At 49.2% G+C, this 19,258-nt stretch overlaps 1 protein-coding gene across 2 annotated transcripts in view; it reads right to left on the reverse strand.

Annotated features, from left to right (window-relative positions):
- The window catches only part of SHB (SH2 domain containing adaptor protein B), a 139,080-nt gene that overhangs the window by 33,385 nt on the left and 86,437 nt on the right, over positions 1-19,258 (reverse strand). For both annotated transcript variants that reach the window (XM_038552876.1, XM_038552877.1), the window contains exon 3: positions 16,416-16,631. In XM_038552876.1, coding sequence (XP_038408804.1) covers positions 16,416-16,631 — 216 coding nt within the window. The remainder of the gene's footprint in view (positions 1-16,415; positions 16,632-19,258) is intronic.

Genomic DNA, 19,258 nt, shown 5'->3' on the forward strand with positions numbered 1-19,258 from the left:
AGTGCCTAGCATGTAGTCACTACTCAATCAATGTTATTATAAACATTTATTTTCATTATTCTTGTGTCTGTTCAATGCGGATGCGGTACTAGTTACTTCACATAAGCTTCTGAACCAACCCAAGTTCCTCTTCCAAGCTTGCCAGTCATTAGCTGGTTGCCTTGGCTAAGTTCCTCAATGTCTCAGAGGCTCCATTTCCTCCCTCATCCTGTTACCTCGAAGATCAGATGAGAGAACACATGCGAAGGGCCCAGCACACAGACTGCTGAGTGAATGGGCCAGGCCCTGCAGAACAAGGCTTCCAAAGCCAGGTCTGGGTGCAGGCTGACAGACACACAATGGCAGAAATCTCCTCTCCAAAGAGCAAACACGGATGTGGCGAGCTGTCCTCTACCCTGGCCAGACACACGGAAATCAACCCCACACTGACGGAAGCTGGGAAGCTGGCAGAAGGTGGTGGTGGTGGTTGGGGGGAGTGGGGAACCTCACCGGCTGTGCTATATGCTGTCTGCAGGGGTTAAGGAATGTGGATGAATTTGTTCTGGGTCCCAGCCGCTGAGCGAGATCATCCATCAGGACTACAAAGCATTTCCATCCCTCTGATACACTCTTCTCCATTAACCACTATTGGAAGGCAATGGGAAGGGAGGTTCCTGCCAGTGGAAGGCTCTAGACACTCTGGACCCACATGTGTGCACTCACTCTCATAACTGCAGCAGAGGCCGGCAGCCTGTCCATCCACCTGCCCCACTCCCCAACACTCACTCACATGTGCCAGGCAAGTTCAGGGCTGGAGAAACAGCAGTGAGCAACACAGAAATCCCTGCTTATGAAGCCCAGAGTCTGAGTGGGGAGAAACACAATAAATGAGGTACGTCAGAGCTACAGCACACCATCTGCAGTAACTGCCGTGGAGAATGGGAAGCACATTCCAGGCAGAGGGAAGAGGGCCCTAAGGGTGGGAAAGTGCCTCAAGTGACAGAAACAACACAGCCTGGGGTAATGGAGGGTAGTGGGAGGAAACGGTGCCAGATCATCGGGTGTTGCATTTTAAAAGGACTTTGACTTTGTTCTGAGCCATTCTGATGTCCTGATGGGGAGGGTTTTGACTTGGCACTTCTGAACAGGATTGCTGTGCTGAAAAGAGATGGGAGGACAGGGGCACATGGGAACTCCCTATACTTCCCACTCAATTTCGTTGTGAACCTAAAACTGTTCTTAAAAGTTTAATTGAGAGAGAGAGAGAGAGAGAGAGAGAGAGAGAGAGATGCACATGGAGAGCAGTGAGGTCTGCAGACCCTATCTGTGCATTCACAGTGGAATGTGTGGGAAAGAGGATCCAGAGGCTATAGGCCTTTGGCCTGAGCACTGGAGGGATGGAACTGGCATTCCCTAGGAGGTGAAGATTCACAGAAAACTATAATTAAAATTCATGAGGAAGCAGGATGAAGGCCAAACTCCAACCTAGAGACACCCCCAGCCTGTGAGGCCAGGACTGGCAGTGTGGAGCAGGGACAGAGTGAGGACTCGGTGGGGGCTCTGTCTCCTTTCAGGCTACAGCTCTGTCCTGTGTCCCAACCACAGGGACAGACTGCAATGACAAGGCCCTTCTAAGGTACAGATCCTGGGTTTGTGTGTCTGAGAGAACGCTCTTCCATCTGGTCAATAACCTGGGCTTGCACAGTGGTAGTGAGAGGGTGAAGCACACAACTGGGGCCCAGGCACCCCCGTCACCATGCTCCCTGCCTGGCTTCCTAGCAATGGGCTTTCCCACCAGGGCTCTGGCTGAACCACATCAGCCCTCATGCCAACTAGTCAAATGGCGCATATGTTCTTGGGCCGAGGGATTAGGAAGGGGTGAGCCATTTGCCTTGCAGAGTCCTAGATGGGTGACCTTGGGCAGGGGTGAGCACTGGCATCAGATAGATAGGTAAGGTCACATAGCCCTTTCCTAAAGATCTGGGTCTTGACCCTAAGGTTGGGGCAATCAGGGAATGCCATTCTCAGATTGGGTTTTAGAGATGTCTCTATTGATGGAGATGAGATGTGGGGGGCTACCAAGCAGGCAGGGAGACCAGTCAGGGAAGGTAATGGAGGCTGAATCTCTCAATGATGGGAGCGATGGAAGAGGTGACTCCAACAGGACTTGACTAGCCACGGGCTGAGCCAGGTGACCCCTGTATGATGCTCCATTGAGAAGAGATGCAAGGTGGAGCAGGAGAGGGGGGCCAGGGACATGGGACCAGGGTGTACTTTTCCACAGTCCCTCCCTCTAATTTCCTGTTAGGAAGGGACAGGAGGCCATAGAGCAGGCCTCTGGTCCTGAGGGCTAAGGGTACGGAGGTGGGCAGTGAAATAGTGACATGGGAAGAAGGGGCTGGGGGGGAGATGAGGTTCTAGGCTTAGTTTTGCCACCAGCTAGGGAAAAGGAGAGACCAAATGAATTGTTAAGGCATGTTCACCTCTGACTAAAATTAGAATTTGGGGATTTCTACCAATGGAAAATCCTACCACACACCTCTTGCCACAGAGGCAGGAGCATGGAGCACTGACTGCAGAAGAAACTCTTTAGCATAACCAATGACCTGGCTGCCTGGACAGCCTGAGGCCTCACCATGAGCACTTATGGGACAGGTCTTCAGCCTGAAATACCACCACCCCATCCACAGTCTCTCTACCTAACTAACTCCATTTGCCCTTCAAGGGTCAGCCATCTCTTTTAGGAAGGCTGCTCTAACCTCACCTCCTCCCCAGACTCACCTTGATCTCAGTCTATGGCATCCTAATGGCCAGTTTCCTGGTTGGGTGCCCCACGAGTCCCTCAAAAGCAGGGGCTATACCACATGTGCCTTTGTGTCCCATGCCTAGCACATGCCTGCAACCTAACAGGCACCTAATGAATGACTGAAGAAAATTAATGAGCTGTTGTTTCACTTTATTGGGAAAAAATATCGGTTTTCATACCAGATAAACTCGATAAAACCTAGTAACATCCCAGTCAACACTGTAATTCCCCACTGAACTAATTTATACATTCGCTTGCAAGCTTAATAATATAGCCATATATTTCAGAGGGGACAGGTGGTGATGAATGACAGACTTAATTAGGCAAATCATCTCACCTAAAATAAAATATACAAACTCCAAGTGCAGTGATTCAGCAGCAAAAGAAAAAAAAAAAAAAAAAAAAAACAACACTGTTAGGAACAAAAGCTCCAAACACAACTGCTTTCATTCCTTCTAATTAAGTTTCTCTTTAATCTGCAATTTAAAATGGCAATTCTTTTAATTTAGTGATTTTCTGCAAAAGATAAAGACACAAACCCTCAAAAGAATATCTGCATTTAGAGAAAAAAATATGCCACCCCTGTGAGTCATTAGAATGACAGAACCTAATTAATTGCACCTATAGGCAATTACAAATGGAATCAGAGTTGTGCAGGAGGGAGGGGAGGCTCAGGTGGGAAGGACCAGGCCCTGGGAGGCAGTGGGAGACATGGCCCCACTGATGCTCCGCCAGCCTCTGTCCAGGGCAGGTGAGGAGGCCAGGCCCCTTCTCGATGCCCCAGATGTCTTTCCAAAAATTCTGGTCTAACGACAAGCCTCAGCCTTTAAGGGCCCAGCTTGGGTGCCCCCACGACTGCCCTTCCGAGCGAGGCCTTTTCTCCATCCATGTTATTAGTCTCCAACTCGGGCAGTCCCCTTCCTACTCTTATTATAGGTTTTATACCAATCGGTTCTGAAGTTTAGTCACTGCCAGTAACAGATGACAGTATCCCAGGTGCTCACGTTGGCTCTGACTCTCACAATAGCTCTGGCCCCTGTGGATGATGAGTGACGGATGGGGACTCAGAGGTGAGAAAGAACTCACCTCAAAGGGTCTCAAAGCTAAGGGGTGGGATAGGGGCAGGGGAGGCAAGGCCTGAGCTCAGGCCTGTGGGTCACTGGGGTCACCTTCCCCTCTGCCCCCCTCAGGTCCTTCCTTCCCTATGGTCAGGCAGGGGCTGTGCCTTCCTCACTCAACTCAGTCTGTGGTGCGCTTCCCACCTCTAGGCCTGGAATGACCACCCTCCTGCTCCATCCACATGATGTCTAGAATCTTCCAAGACCTGGCAAAAAGCCACCCCTTCACAAAGCCTCCCCGTTTACCGCCTGCTGAGAGCCCCTTCCTCCTCAGAAGCACTTGGCACTTCTCTTGAGGCTCCATGGGCACCCCTTCTCTCTCTTCCCCAGTCAGCCTGGGTGTTCTGTGGGGGCAGTGCCCGGGATTTATTTTCTTTCTTTTCCCTCTCCAATCTCTTGTTTGCCCCTAAGCCTAATGCAGTGCTTGTTATGGAGACGGGTGTTTAGTAAATGTTTGCTTAGATGAAATAAATGTGCTCCTTCAGGGTCCAGTTCCTTCTTGTTTATTAATCAGGGCTGGCCAGAGAAAACAAGTTCCAAAAAGCCAACGGGCCTCTAAAGCACAGCTCAGCTGGGCTCAAAACCCTTGCTGACTCCCAACTTCCCCTGGGTGGAGGGCAAACTCCTTGCTCTAGTGTTCAGGATCTTCAGTGACCTGGCACCAACCCAACCTACTGGATCCATCTTCCCCTAGAAAACCCCTCTGGGGTCCCTACCCAGCCCTTGGCTCCAGGCACAAAGAATGGCCAGGCCCTAAATCCACCATCTGCCCCTAGGGCTTTGCTTTGCCTGCCCTCTCGAATCCCCTTCTTCACTATCTTTGGATGCACAAATCCTTGCTATTCTTTAAAGTTCGGCTCCAATGCTACCACCCAGGGAAGGTTTTACCCTACACCCCAGGCAGAATTCCTTTCTCTTCTGTGCCCTGCATCCCGGGGTCTATGCCACTGTCTGATCCCACCCCAGTCTCTGGTAGTGTGGTAGGTAGGTGTCCTTCCAGAACCGGATGGAGATGGGCCTCGTACCTCAGCCTCCACTGAACCTCTGCATGGCCATGCAGCCGACTTGAAAGAATGGCCTAGGGGCACATGGGTGGCTCAGTCGTGATCCTGGGGTCCTGGGGTCAAGTCCCACATCAGGATCCCGGCAGGGAGCCTGCTTCTCCCTCTGCCTGTGTCTCTACCTCTCTGTGTCTGATGAATAAATAAAATCTTTAAAAAAAAAAAAAAAGGAAAAAAGGAACGGCCTATGAGCTGCAATAGGCCAGGAAACGGAGGAACCACAGCAGCTTGGCATCATGGAAAGGATATGGACTCTGGACTTAGAAGGACACATTTTGCGTCCTGCCTCTGCCATTACTGTGTGACTTTGGGCAAGTTTCTAAATCTCTCTGAACCCTAGCTACCTCTTTTGTAGAACAGGGTCGACTATACCTACAAAGGATTGTAGAGGTAGTTAGTAATAGATTGCGTACCAAAGTCCTGTTAGGCAGGCCCCTGTAAGTGGTGACCCCCTCCCCACAGTCACACCCACACTCTGAACACTCCTCTCTCATACACTGAAGACAATAAAGTGCCTTGCATAAGAAAGGTACCTTCTTTTTCCCTAGCCTCTACTGGAGTTCCTAAGCTGGAAGGTCCAAAAGGCACAACATATTCTGCTTTGTTCAGAGCTAAATCCCCAATGCCTGAGAACAGTGCCTGATGTATAGTAGATAATATCTACTGAGTGAATAAATCTCCACCTGGGTCAGCAGGACCATAAAACCTCCATGCATCAATCAAGATAGGAAAAGGGAGCTGGATTACCTCCTCAAATTATTTTAAAACATTTTGAAGATGGCCTAACCTTTACTGCTTGCTTCCTCTGCATGGGGAGGCATACATGAGACCTGATGGGACCTTCTGCTCTGACCCCCCCACATAAGCCTAGGAGAGATCAGGGCACTTTGTCCAGGTTTTTTACAAACAAGGCCTGGTGTAGGTAAGCAACCTGGCCATGGTGATAGGAGCAGGCTGCCACATCAGGCAGCCAGCCTCAGCCCCTACTCCCCCAACTTCTGCTCTGGGATTTAAACCCTGGAATGCCTCCTCTCACCTGGGGGTGGGTAGGAGTACCTTTCCCTGGGGAATGGTGGGGAGAGAAATCAGTGGCCTGGCAAACATTTTCCAGTCTTCCCTACTGACCAAGGGTGTGGACAGCGGCTGCATAGGACAGGGACCATTTAAAGCCAGCTGGGAGTTAAGGAGGCCCAGGGACCTTGACGTGTTCCAAGCTCAGTGGCTATAGCTTTCTGGCTGGCTTGGAGTCTCTGACCCACCAGTTATCCACACAGGACAGGGTCCTTTAAGCAGAGGCAATGAGGATTAGACAATTGAAAACAGGACACTTGTAAGGAGCTCTCAGCCCACTGAAGAGGCTTCTTTAGGCCTTCTGTGGGTGAGGCCAAAATGAATATGGGTTGTCTCTGCAAACCACATGGAGCTCATGGGAGGGGCCTGCCCTATAGTCCAAGAACACGAGGGCACAGAGAACAGAACGAAGGTGTCAGAGGCACCCCTTCCACAGAGGTGCTGATCCCTCCATTCTGCCTACAGCCAGGCCTCGACTCTGGCGTGTGTTTGTGTGTGTGTGTGTGTGTGTGTGTGTGTGTAAGGCAGTGGGGAGGGCTCGGGTGGACAGGCACACAAGGGGCTGCTGCCCAGGCAGTTCTCAGCCCCCAAGAGAGGGGCAAGGAGGGAGATAGCATAGTGGTCTGGGGAGCTGGGTGGACCACATGATCCCTGGAGTCTCTGCAAACACCACAGACTTTCACGACAATGTGTAAACACTTGCCACTGCCTGAAACTGTTTCCATGACAACAGCTTTGCTGCTTCGACTTTCTAGATACACATTCTGAGTTACCTCATCTGCTCCTCAGAACAAGATCAGTATTAGAATTCCCATTTTACAGATGGAGAAACTGAAGCCCAGGGAGGTGAGGCCCCTTTCCCTTCCGGTCCAAGAGCAGGCCTCACCCTCCACCTCCCCCGCCTGTCCTGTGCATCAGAGCTACACCTCCAGGGATTTTAAAACAACAGGCAGCTCAGCAAATGTTTGGTCTGTGTTTCAGGACTGCCAACAAGAGGCCTCTGTGTTCACCTCCCAGACACATGCAAGCCCCAGGGCACCACGCTGCCACATCTCGTGGGCAGTGCCTGAAAACAGAGATCTCCATTGTGAAGGGAGGCAGTGGTGACTCCCCGAGAAGGAGGGCATTGGACAGGTTGTGAGGCAGGCGCCGGGATGCTGCTTGGGTTGCAGGAATGCCATCCGGATTCCAGGAACGCTGTCCATGCATGTACACCCAAGCCAGGGCTAGGGAAGGAGGGCCTGGAACAGGGTGGAGTATGTCTTCATCCCCTTATCCTGCAACCCTCACAGGAAAAAGACACCTCTGTCTGGTGCAAAGACCCCACCCCAAGGGCTGCTGCTTGGCTATGGGAAATATAAGGATAAATCCTGATGAAAATGATGAAATGATCCAAATGCAGAGATCTTTACAGCTGCTGAAGCAAGCCATCTTTACTGTCATAACTCATCTTATAGATGAGAATTGGACGGCTGGAAATGGGACTGATTTGTCCCAAGTCAACAGCTGGATTTGAACTTGGACTGCAACCCAAGTCTCCAGAGGCCTTTAACAAGTACAGCACGAATCCTGTCTATAATGTAATACATTCTCAAAAAGCAGTAGTTAACAACGACAGAGATACCAAAAGTCGGTGTCCACTGAGCACTCACTGTGTCCTGACTCTCAGCACCAATTACTACTTCCTTTTAAGATGTGGAAACAGAGGCAATTGGCCCCAAGTCACCCTGTTAGCAAGTGGCAGCACGGGGCTTTAAATCCAGACCCTGTGGCTTTGGCATCTGAGTTCATGTGCACTCTGCGAATTCTGGGCCAGGCTCACCTGTCAGATGGAAAATGCCTGCTTGTGTCTGATGCAGACTGTTTCCTGATGCTTATACCTGCAGATATCCACAGACAATCACTTAGAATCCTAGGGCCAGGCAAACAGACTCTTCCCCATCCACAAGCCTCAGAGAACCTGCACAGTGGGCATCTTTGGAAATGGGTCTCCACATCTAGGAGCCCCAAAGCCCCAGCCAAGTTGTTTATAGGTTTCTGATGGCATCCCCCTGCAGATGGCAGTGAGGGAAAGGAAGAGCGAGAGGATGGGACAAGCCAGGTGCATGGCTCTCAGGGGGCTGGCATGCCACCCACTAGCACACCACTCTCTCCACCTACAATGTGGCATCTGGAAGCCTGGGCCACTCCTCAGACAGGTGGGGACACACTCTCGACTTCTTCCCAAGAATTCAGACCAGAGGTGGCAATCACGGCAGTTAACAGCTGTGCAAAAATGGCCCTCCAGGTGTAGGCCCCTTGCCTCGTTTGGAGAGAAGACAGGCATATGGCATGAAAGAGTGATATGAAAATAAACTATTTCTGGGTGAGCAGTCTGCATCATTACCTCAGAATTCTAGTGTCCTGAAGAAATCAAGGGGTTGGTTTTCCAGAGACATGATTTATTCAATAATTTAACACCTATCTGCATGTTCATCATGTGCCAGGCATGGATCTATGTAAGGGCCCAGGTGTGAACAAGGCAGGCAGAGGCTCTGACCTCACAGAGCTTAAACAGTCTCGAGCCACATGAGGATTTCTGCCCTGCCAAACAGAAGAGCAAGATTCCAGCAAATCTTTGTGCTTTTTTTTTTCACTGAGGAGACAAAAGACACAAGGAACATTTCTATCAATCAATATAATTAGTAGATCAGCCAAAGCTATTAAACACTAGTGTTTTCCTTTCTCTTTTCTTCTTCTTCTTTTTTTTTTTTTGGCTACTAAATGAATACATTCATATGTCAAGTAGAAAAGCTAACTGGAAAAACCTGTCCCTCGGTAACATATTAGCCCACAGGAAGTGAGCGATCCTGGTTCTCTTCATAGTCATTTAAACCCCCCTTTTCTCTGCAGACCTGCTGTTCGTATGTGTTAAACATTAATTACAACTGTTACTCATTACATAGCGAAAAGCTCCCCATACAAACAAAATTGTTAATTTCCTTGCAGACCCAAGGCATTCTGGGAAGCTCTCTAAGGGGCAGAGAGCATCACAGGAGCCCCGTGGGGGTCAATAGTGAGGAGGAGGTGGCATGGGTCTGGGTGTGCCAGGTGATGGTGGCAGGTCTAAGACTCCCTGAGGAACCTTCTGCAGAGGCTGAACCTATTTGTTCTGAGTGTCTGAGGATGTCAATCACAGGGCTTGGTGGGAACAGCAAGCCCAGGGGAAGTGTCTTATGCACAGAACATCAGCGTCCCCAACTCCAGAGCATTTGTGTTTGACAGTGAAAAGTCACAAGGTCAGCACAGAGTGGGCGCAACTGCTTCTGCCTCAATAGTGACCAAAGGCACATGGCACCAACACAAAGTAAAGGCAATGTTATGACATGTACCTTCCACACTTGAGATGTCAACGCAGCAGTGGAAAGAGTAAAGACTGCAGTCAGACTGACCTGGGTTCATTAGCTGTGTGACTATGGACAAGCTGCTCATCCTCTGAGAGCCTGAGTACTGTCATCTGTACAATGACAATGAAATCACACCCACCTTGCAGGGCTTCATAAGTGGTGCTCACTAAATGTTGATTTCCTGTCCTTCCTCCATTTCCCCCCTTACCTTAATAGGATTATTTTAAATTAGCCAATTGAGCTGGTTTGGAGATGACTCACAATTGTTTATGAAATAGACATACCTAGGACCTTACTTGCCCTCTCTCTGCCCTTTCGGCCTACTTGATGAGGCCAGGAAGGTGTCAAGACTTAAGAAGGTCCCTGGGTAAGGGGTGATCGACATAGCATTAGCACCTGCCCTGTAAGTGTATATCTGGCTGTTCAGAATAAACTGACATACCTCCTATACAGGGTGAGGTAGGAGCACAGAGAGGTCCCAGCCCAACCTGGGATGAGGGTGAGGAAGGGACTGCACATGTCCAGGAAGGCCTTTCTGGAGGAGGTGTTGTTGCTACTACTGAACTGAGTTGTGACATCCCCTAATACCCCCTGACCCCAACACCTAACACATAATATGTACAAGGTACATTGGAGATTCTCAAAGTGAAGTGCTCAGATCAGCAGCATCAGCAGTTCTTGGGACCCTGTTAAAAATGCAAATTCTCATGCCTCATCCCTGAAACCTACCATATGAGGAACTCTGAGGACCCAACAATCTGTTTAATGCTTCCTCTTGGTGATTCCCCTACTTGCTCTGGCCAAGCCAACCAATTCACAAGTGTGTCATGGCTAGAATGAGGAGGGGACAGAGGGGAGAAAAAGCAGTGGGGACCTTCTCACACCCAGGAATCAATGGCCCAATCCTTGGGAAGAACTGAATAAAGAATGGAAGGACTGGGTAGCTCACTGTTAAAACTACTGCTGGAATGCAGACAAGGATTTCCTATGTAAGTACTGCTTTCCACACCATCCATGCTTCTCAGGGCCAGGCCTAATTAGGAATGAGCTCTGTAAGTGAGGCCTCTGTGCCTTCCAAGTACCTCTTCATGGAGTACATTTTAATATTAAATTAAATTTTATTTAATACAATTAAACCTCCCCTGAATACCAACAACCATTCTTTCAAGTGTGACCCTTTACAGCATGCAAAAATCTTTTCATCCAGATCTTTCAGATCTTTTCTCTTGAGCATTAGAGATCCTGTTTGACAAGGGTTTTGAGTATTCCCACTTTATGGATGGGAAAACTAAGGTTCAGGGAAACTGAACAGTAAGTCTGAGGTCTCACAGCTGGTGAGTGGTGGAGTTGGCATGTGAACTTAGGATTGCCTGACTCCTTCTACTGCCCCATTGACTCCCGACATGCAAAACACTGCCCTGAGCTTTTGAGGACAGAGCAACTCATGGAGGAGCTAATGGGGGAAGGCCGACAAAGTACCTGAAGTAACTATGTTCAGCACTGAGTCGTATGTCAGTTTTCTATCTTTGCTGGGAGGCAGACCTGTCACTAGCTAAACCCAGGGCATCACCTGATAAGTGGATTCAATGGAGACATATCTTCAGTGAGTGGAAAATGAAAAAAGTGAAATGATTTTGTTCCTTTAAAAGATTTCAAGGGTGCCCTTCACACACTCCCTGCCACCCAGCTCCCTGAGCAAGCACTCGGATCATTTGCTTCTCAGAGGCAATTATAAATCATTAAAGATATGGCTGGTAACTCTACTCATTGGATTAGAAGGCAATGTTGATCTATCCTGTGTGTGGCCTGATCAGCTCTGCTACGAGGTCTCTGGCAGTTCTCTCCTCTCAGGGCCTTGTTTCCCCAGCTAGACAAGCGGGAGTGGGATGGCTCTGGTCAACCTCCACCCCCATGTAGGTACGAACTTCAGGAACTTGGGGCTCCTACTGGATCCTCTGCTGGAACCATTCTAGGTGGAGAAACCAAGTCAAGTATCCTATGAGCTGCACACATGGCAGAAATCTGTATCAGGGCAATGAAAGGCACATGACATTTCCTGTGGGCTCTAACCATATTTTATGCAGCATCTCTGACGGCAGCAGGGAGCCCAGGCAGCCCCTTGGGTTAGGGCTTGGATCTGGAACTGGACTCCACAAGTTCAAATCCTGGCTCTGTGGCTGACTAGCTATGGGCCTCTTCTCTTTGGACCTCAGTCCTTTTTAGCAGTAAAATGAGGAAACTCATCTCCCAGAGGAGAGCTGTGAGGATTCAGTGAGAGTGCAGGCAATAAGTGCTCAGGAAATGGCCAGCACTTTCATGATGTGGTGTCCCTTAAACCTCACAGGGATCCTCTGCAGCGGACACATCTCCCAGGTGAGAAAATGGAGGCTTCTACGACAGGTTGGATTTCTGTCCTCCCCGTGGCTCCTTGCAGATTAGTGAAGACACTAATCCTGAGCCCATGTCTGATTCTCTAGTCGTGCTCCCAGCTCCTCTGCTCTTGCTCTTCCCTATGTGGCTATGTCCTATGCAGGCTCCATTTGTCAATGTAACAGTCCCTGCCACAAGGCCCAGGGCTGATGAGACCCTCCATACCAACCCATGCTTCCCCAAGACAGTGTGGAATTACCCCAGGCTGCTCTTCCTGCCCCACACCAGGCAGGGAGTTCCTCTAAGTCTCTGTATGGGCCCAGAGCTGCATCTGGGGGTTTAGGGCCACTTCTAGACCCATTTGCCACCTTGCAATTTGTGGCTGTCAAGGCCCCCAGGGGGTGAGTCAAAGCAGGCCAGGAACTAAAACCATCAGCCCTGAAGGCAGGTGTCTCTGCCAGGAGTGAAGGGAGTTGACAGCTTGATGGAAGCCATATCACTTCTCCGTGCATGGTGGGCTGCAGCCTGTCTGTTCCTTATAGTTGGCAGTGCAAGAAACCTGACCAGGCACCTGTCCTGGGGCTGTGTGGGAAGGGACTCCAGTGCCAGGCAGGTGGAGGTTCTGGCTGAGACCAGGCAGCTTCCTGGAGGAAGAGTAGGCCATGAAGGCCCAAGGCTTTTTGGATACCTTGTGGTATTTCTCACTTACCTGGCCACAGAATTCCAGGAGGTGGGAGGATTTTCATTCCCAAGAAGACAAGACTACCTCACACCTTGCAATAGTTGTTCTCAGGACAACTTGGTAGTGATAATCGAGGCTTCCTGAGGCAGCAGCCCTCAGAGCCTCAGTCAATGGCTGAGCTGGGAAGGGCTCTTTCTATCGAGAATGCCAGAAGCATGCCTTTGAGAAATGCCTCATGCCATGAATGCGATATAAGACAACGCTTTGAAAGGCAGAAAGCACTTTTGCTTCATAGACTGAATCATGGAGATAATTCAGAGGCCTTCCCTTCTCCTGGTCTCTGATCAGCATGGTGGGGTGCTGAAACATGAAGCAGTGCTAGAGGTGACAGGCCAACCCTCCACTGCCAGGCAAAGCCTCTATCAGCAATCCTGTCTCAACTGAGCTTCTGCTTCCAAATTCCCAGTGAGGGGAAGCTCATTATATATTTCCAAGTATATATCAGATTCTTACCACTCACCTGGACCCTAAATCCCTCTATTCCTTTGGGTAGGCCCAGCTTTGGGCTTTAGGGGTCCCTCAAAATTCACACCCTTTGGAAATTTGAAGACGCTACCCAGCTTCCAGGCTAAAAATGCAGAACCAGAGAACACAAGTGGTGGGAAGAGATGGTAATGATTTTGCCCAGCCAACTTTATCCCATACAGTCACTCCCCAGCTGCAGATCCTGCACCCTGGGCTCCCACGGCCCATCAGAGAGTTCCTGAAAGTCTAGAAAAACCATGTGGGACATTTTATACAGGTATCATAAGGAGGACAGGGCCTAGCCAAGCACTGCCTTGCTTCCTGACAGCACTCATGACTTGCTAAAGCATGTGCATATGGACATACCCATGCATGTGCACAAATACTGTTGACTCATGTGGGAAAACTGTCCTTCATTCCTGGGCAGCCACATGTCTAGGTTTACAAATGGGACCATGGCAGTGCTTGAGCTATCTAATCGAGCCATTTCAACTCATCCTCCTTACCTGGAAGGTGGCCCATCCACCCCTCACTCCATCTTCACTCTAGGCTAGGATATTGAAGGGTGCTCCTCATCTACCAACACTACACCAACAGGCTCCACAGACCTGGGGAGACATCTGGTTATGACTAAAGACTCATGCTTACAGCATCCCTCCAGCCTGAGGGAAAGAGCTTCCTTCTCTGCCCCAGAAATCAGAACTAAGCCAAAAGCTTCTTGGGAAGAGGATAGCCAGTATACACTTGGAGCAGGCCATACAGAGACAAGTGACTTGATGAGACATAGACAGAGATCTGATCCTGAGTCTGTCTTCTATTGGTAGCCAAAGAAGTAGACCTGTAATGACATTTGTGATGGCAACTCACTGACATATGGCCAAGTCCAGAATGGATACTTGTGGCCCAGAAACTTATAAGGAGAGACAGTTCTTTTTTTTTTTTTCTAGATATTTATTGGTTTATTCATGAGAGACACAGAGAGAGAGGCAGACACACAGGCAAAGGGAGAAGCAGGCAGCTTGATGCGGGACTCGATCCCAGAACCCCAGGATCACAACCTGAGCTGAAGGCAGATGTTCAACCACTGAGCCACTCAGGTGCCCCAAGGAGACGATTCTAACTGAGACATTGTGATCCTTTGCAAAGAATGTACAGGAGTTCCAAAACCCTCTCTGGGCAGAAGTGAGCCTTTTGGTCCAAGAGACTTTTGAACAGTTAAAGTTTTATAGGTTAAGTGCTTTTGACTTTAACATGCATTTGAATCACCTGGGGGTCTTGTTATTTTTTTTTTTTTAAGATTTTATTTATTTATTCATGAGACACAGAGAGAGAGAGACAGACACAGGTAGAGAGAGAAGCAGGCTCCATGCAGGGAGCCTGACGCGGGACTTAATCCGGGGTCTCCAGGATCAGGCCCTGGGTTGAAGGTGGTGCTAAACCGCTGAGCCACCTGGGCTGCCCTATTTTTTTTTAAAGATTTATTTATTTATTTATTTATTTATTTATTTATTTATTTATTTATTTATTTATTCAGAGAGAGAGAGAGAGAGAGACAGAGAGGCAGAGACACAGGCAGAGGGAGAAGCAGGCTCCATGCAGGGAGCCCGATGTGGGACTTGATCCCGGGTCTCCAGGATCATACCCCAGGCTGCAGGTGGCGCTAAACCGCTGCGCCACCAGGGCTGCACTGGGGTTCTTGTTTTTTTTTTTTTTTTTTTTTTAAAGGTAGTCACTAATTTAGTCAAAGTCCCTAATTTTTTTTATTTTAATTTTTATTTATTTATGATAGTCACAGAGAGAGAGAGACAGAGACACAGGCAGAGGGAGAAGCAGGCTCCATGCACTGGGAGCCTGATGTGGGATTCGATCCCGGGTCTCCAGGATCACGCCATGGGCCAAAGGCAGGCGCCAAACCGCTGCGCCACCCAGGGATCCCTGGGGGTCTTGTTAAAACAGATTTTGACTCCATAGGTCTGGGGTGGGGCCTGAGACCCTGCAATTCTCACCAGCTCCTAGGTGATGCAATGCTGCTGGTCTAGGGATCACATTCTGAGCAGCACAGCACCAGACCAGACTAAGCATCAAAGGTGACACCACAGTTAAGTGACCTGCAGGTGATCAGTCCAGAAGAGTGTGAGACCCCATACTTGTCTGCAGTGTTATCTCATGCCACGGGCCCTAGATGTCTGGGAGAGTGGCCACACTAGCCCTTTAATCAAACTAGTGTTTGCAGAGTAAGTTCTCAGATGGCACTGGCCCCATTCCAGCTCCTCTCATGCCCAGGAGGAGCACAGCCTCTTACCAACCATGCCAGGAAACAGGAACAGTCCCTCTCCTTCTGCAGTTCTCCCTGTGTGCATGCTCTCTCTCAATAAGTAAATAAAATCTTAATAAAATAAAAACTCCCCCTTATGGACCTTCAATGAGGCAAAAACTAAATGAGTCATTCAATGTCTCTTTGCATATGCCTAAACTCTTAGATACAGAAGAAATTTTTTTGCATCTGGTTTTTCACCTCTTAACATTAAACATAAGTATTTCCCTCAGTTGTTATAAACTCTTTGTCAATATCACCTGTTAAGTGGCTGTACACAGTATTCCCTTTAACCAATCCCTATCTGCTCAACATGCAGGTTGTTCCCCACCTTTCATGATCATAAACAATGCCTTTTCTGAATTTTAGATCATAACCCTGGCACGGATCCTAAAGGCTGGGCTTAGAATCAAAGAGTGTGCGCATAAGCTTAAGACCTGTGACACATGTGGCAGGCAACTTTCCAAAAGGTTGGGAGAGGGGTTTTAGTGCTGTGACAGATATCCAGATTCAGGAGAACCAGTCTCAGAGTGAGGTGGAGGGAGGCGCCTGAGTCATTCTCAGCCAGGGCAAGAGCCAGCTTGAGGTCAGGATGCACCCATGCCTATGCTCCATGAATGGCTTTGTGCTGGAGCTGGGACAGGAAACACAGTGGCCCTGGGTATATGCAGGCTTCTGGCAGCCATACAGCTAGGAGGAAGCACTGGGCTCCCTCAGGCCCAGTAGGAGCCACTTCGCAGGTTGGTCTTCTTGTAGGTATGTAAGAAAATTCCTTCTGAAATCTTGGCTTCGGTGAATTAGAACATTACCAACAGGACCAAGAGAAAGTCAGGTCTTCTGGGAAGACTAGAGGGATCAGAACCAAGGCCCTAATGGCTCGGCCTAGGATTTCTACCTGGCTTGACCAGGCCTACCTTCCCTCCAGGACCCTCATCATCTTTGAGTGGCTCAGCTAGATTAAAAGAGAAGACCGCCCAACAGGATCATCAAATGAAGCCCTGTGGTTTGCCTGAGCATGAGGGATTGGTACACTTACACCCTTTACCAAAGGTGAGTGTCGAGGGTGGGTGGGCCCCCTCCGAATGGGGCTCCTGGCTCCTTACCTGCCAGAGCTGGGATGGTGACCCGGTTCCACTCCCATGGCTGGTCGTACTCGTCGGCGGGCCTGTCATCGTCCTGGGGCAGCTTGCTCTCCCGCAGTCGGGGGCTGACCGTGCTCTCTGAGTCTGAGTCGACACTTTGGCCCTCAGGTTCGTAAGGGGTGTCATATAATTGGATGCCTTTGTGCTGGGACCGGACACTTTCTTGCCTCTGAAATTCTGTAGGCAAAAAGGAAGGAAGCAGAGATGTAACGGATGCACAGTATGTACTTCCTCACCTGGGATCTGTCAGGTGACATTCACAGGAATTTAGTCACCAGCCAAAGAGCTGAGAACTGCACAGGAATGGGCCCCTGCGTCTGTGCTTAACTGTCCCTCCCCACCCTGAAGGCAGCGTCTCTGCTCTCACAGGGCGAGGTTTCCTCACAAAGATCTCAGGCTCTTGGACCCAATGACAGAACCAGAGGCTTACCGCTGCCATCAGAGGCTTACCACTGCCATCTGCTCAGTCACTATCGTCTGCAAGGGCTGGGCCCAGATATGTACATGATGTTTCAGGTGTGCTTTGACAGCAGCCTGAAACAGAAAGAGCCCCCACCCCTTTGCTCTACACATGAGTAGGATCTTGCCCACTAGGACTGTTCCCCATCCTCTGGACTTTCATTCCCTACCTGAAAAATGAAATTAGGCTAAATGATCCTCGTGTTTGCCCTCAGCTAACAAGTCAAGAGCCTCCCTGGGTCACTCTTTCCTCTCCTACAAATCTGCATGAGCAACCCCTTCCCTGCATTTCTGCCTGTCCCACAGCCTGCCTGTCTTCTGACACACTGAGCACATCCAAGGGACATGGGAACAGATGTCCAGTTTCACCTCTGAATAATGGGGGGGGGAAACTCTTAATCCTCTGGAGAGGATGCCATGGCGGGGCCCTATGTGGGCTGAGGGGTGACTGCCTGTCTAGACCAGACCCCAGACAGGGGGCCTCCATGTCAGCTGCTGCTCATTTCTGAGAGGCCAGGCCAGTGGTGGCTTGAGGATGGATCCCAGGATGCTAGAATCAGGTGTTTCTGAGTCAAACAGTGACAGTTTACCTGCTTTGATCCTTCCTAAACACCCTCTGTGTGAAGGGGCCCGCATGAGACATGTGGAAGGGTGGGTTTGCTGTAGAGGCTGCTCTCAGGAAGCCCAGTGCTTCCAGAAGAGGTAGAGCATACACCTAAATCACCATAATTCCTGAGGCAGAGGGGCTCGGGTGCAGGGGCTGTAAGGGACCAGGGAGGGGGAGAGACATGACACGTGAATTGATGCTCTGACAAGTGAAAACAGGAGGGGTCAGCATTCCTTGTGGCAGGATGGAGGTGGGCGCCAAGGCAGTGTGGCTGGAGGGGATAGATGGGTTCACTGCCTTTCTGTTTCACTGTGGTAAGACTTACACATCATATAACTTTGTCATTTTAACCATTTTTAATTATACAGTTCAATGGCATTAAGTACATTCGCATTGTTGTGCAGCCATCGTGCTGACCTATCCTCAGACCTTTTTCATCGTCCCAAACTTAAACCTTGTAACTGTTAAATGCTGACCACCCCCCACCTCTCCCTCTCCAGCCCCTGGCAGCACCTTTCTGCTTCTGTCTCTAATAATATGACTCTCCTGGAGACCTCATCTAAAGGGATCATACAGTTCTTGTCCTTCCAAGACGGGCTTATTTCACTTAGCATAATGTTTATAAGCTTTTTGTAGCATGTGTCAGAATTTCGTTTCTTTTTGAGGTGGAATAAAATTGTTTGCCTATTCACTGTCCACTTTTGCTGGAGCACTGGGTTCAAGGAGGTGAGCAGTAAGGTTTGACACCGAAGGGGTGAGGGTCATTGAGAGGGAGCTGTTGAAAAGGACTCTTGAGGCATTCTCCAAATCAGGGTAGAAGCCCACGGGGACTTCTATGCCTTGAAGAGCAGCTGACAGTACACATGATGACGTCAGCCCTTCTGAGCAAGAGCATTGTTTTTAGACTGGGCTTCACGGTCCAGGGCCAGCTCGTGGGGATGACAAAAATCCCCATGCACACGCCCCGATACAACAGAAGCCAACTGATTCTGTGCCAGTGCTGCTAGTGTTGATGTTAAATAACATTATGGTAGTGTTTCCCAGACCTCGTTAAGTCACACACCAACTTCACGATTTCGCTGTTTTCAAGTACTGCCTGGGTTATTATTTTCTATTTTTACTCATGTTGCCTCACTTTTTAGAGTTAATAAATTTACAACCAAAATTTTGTATTACCATCCATAAGACATTATCCTTTACTAAAAACAGCTGATAAACATAAAAAGAATGATGAGAACAAAACCAAGCAGGTAGGTACTATTGCCTGCTGGGCAGCCAGCATCTGGCTTGCTTTCCAAACTGCTGAAAAGGGACACAAGGGCAAGTGCGAGCGAGCCCATGGGGTGCAAGCAGCACGCAGATACTGTCTTTGGCAAACAGTCACTTTTTCTTTTTAGAAAGAGAGCGGAACAAAATGGAAAAAACCTCACTATGTGGTTCTCAGGCCCCCTAAAATCCTGTCTCCTCTGAGAAGATGTCCCATACTTTGGCAGAACACGGCTTTACTGGGTCCCATGAGTAACCTGGGATCATTTATTAGTTTTAAGGATGATGTTTCCCTTCTTAGGGAAAGAGGAAAAGAGAAGAGCTATAAAAGATAGGAGTTGGCCACTTCAAAGTGAACACTGACTGAAAGACACGATAGACAACTCTGGAAGTCACTAAACCTACCAAACCATCTAATCTATTCTGTGGGCTTGTTGTCATCCACATCAGCCTCATGGGTTCTAAGGAGTGC

This window comes from Canis lupus, chromosome 11, assembly GCF_011100685.1.
Source record: "Canis lupus familiaris isolate Mischka breed German Shepherd chromosome 11, alternate assembly UU_Cfam_GSD_1.0, whole genome shotgun sequence".
NCBI lineage: Eukaryota > Metazoa > Chordata > Mammalia > Carnivora > Canidae > Canis > Canis lupus.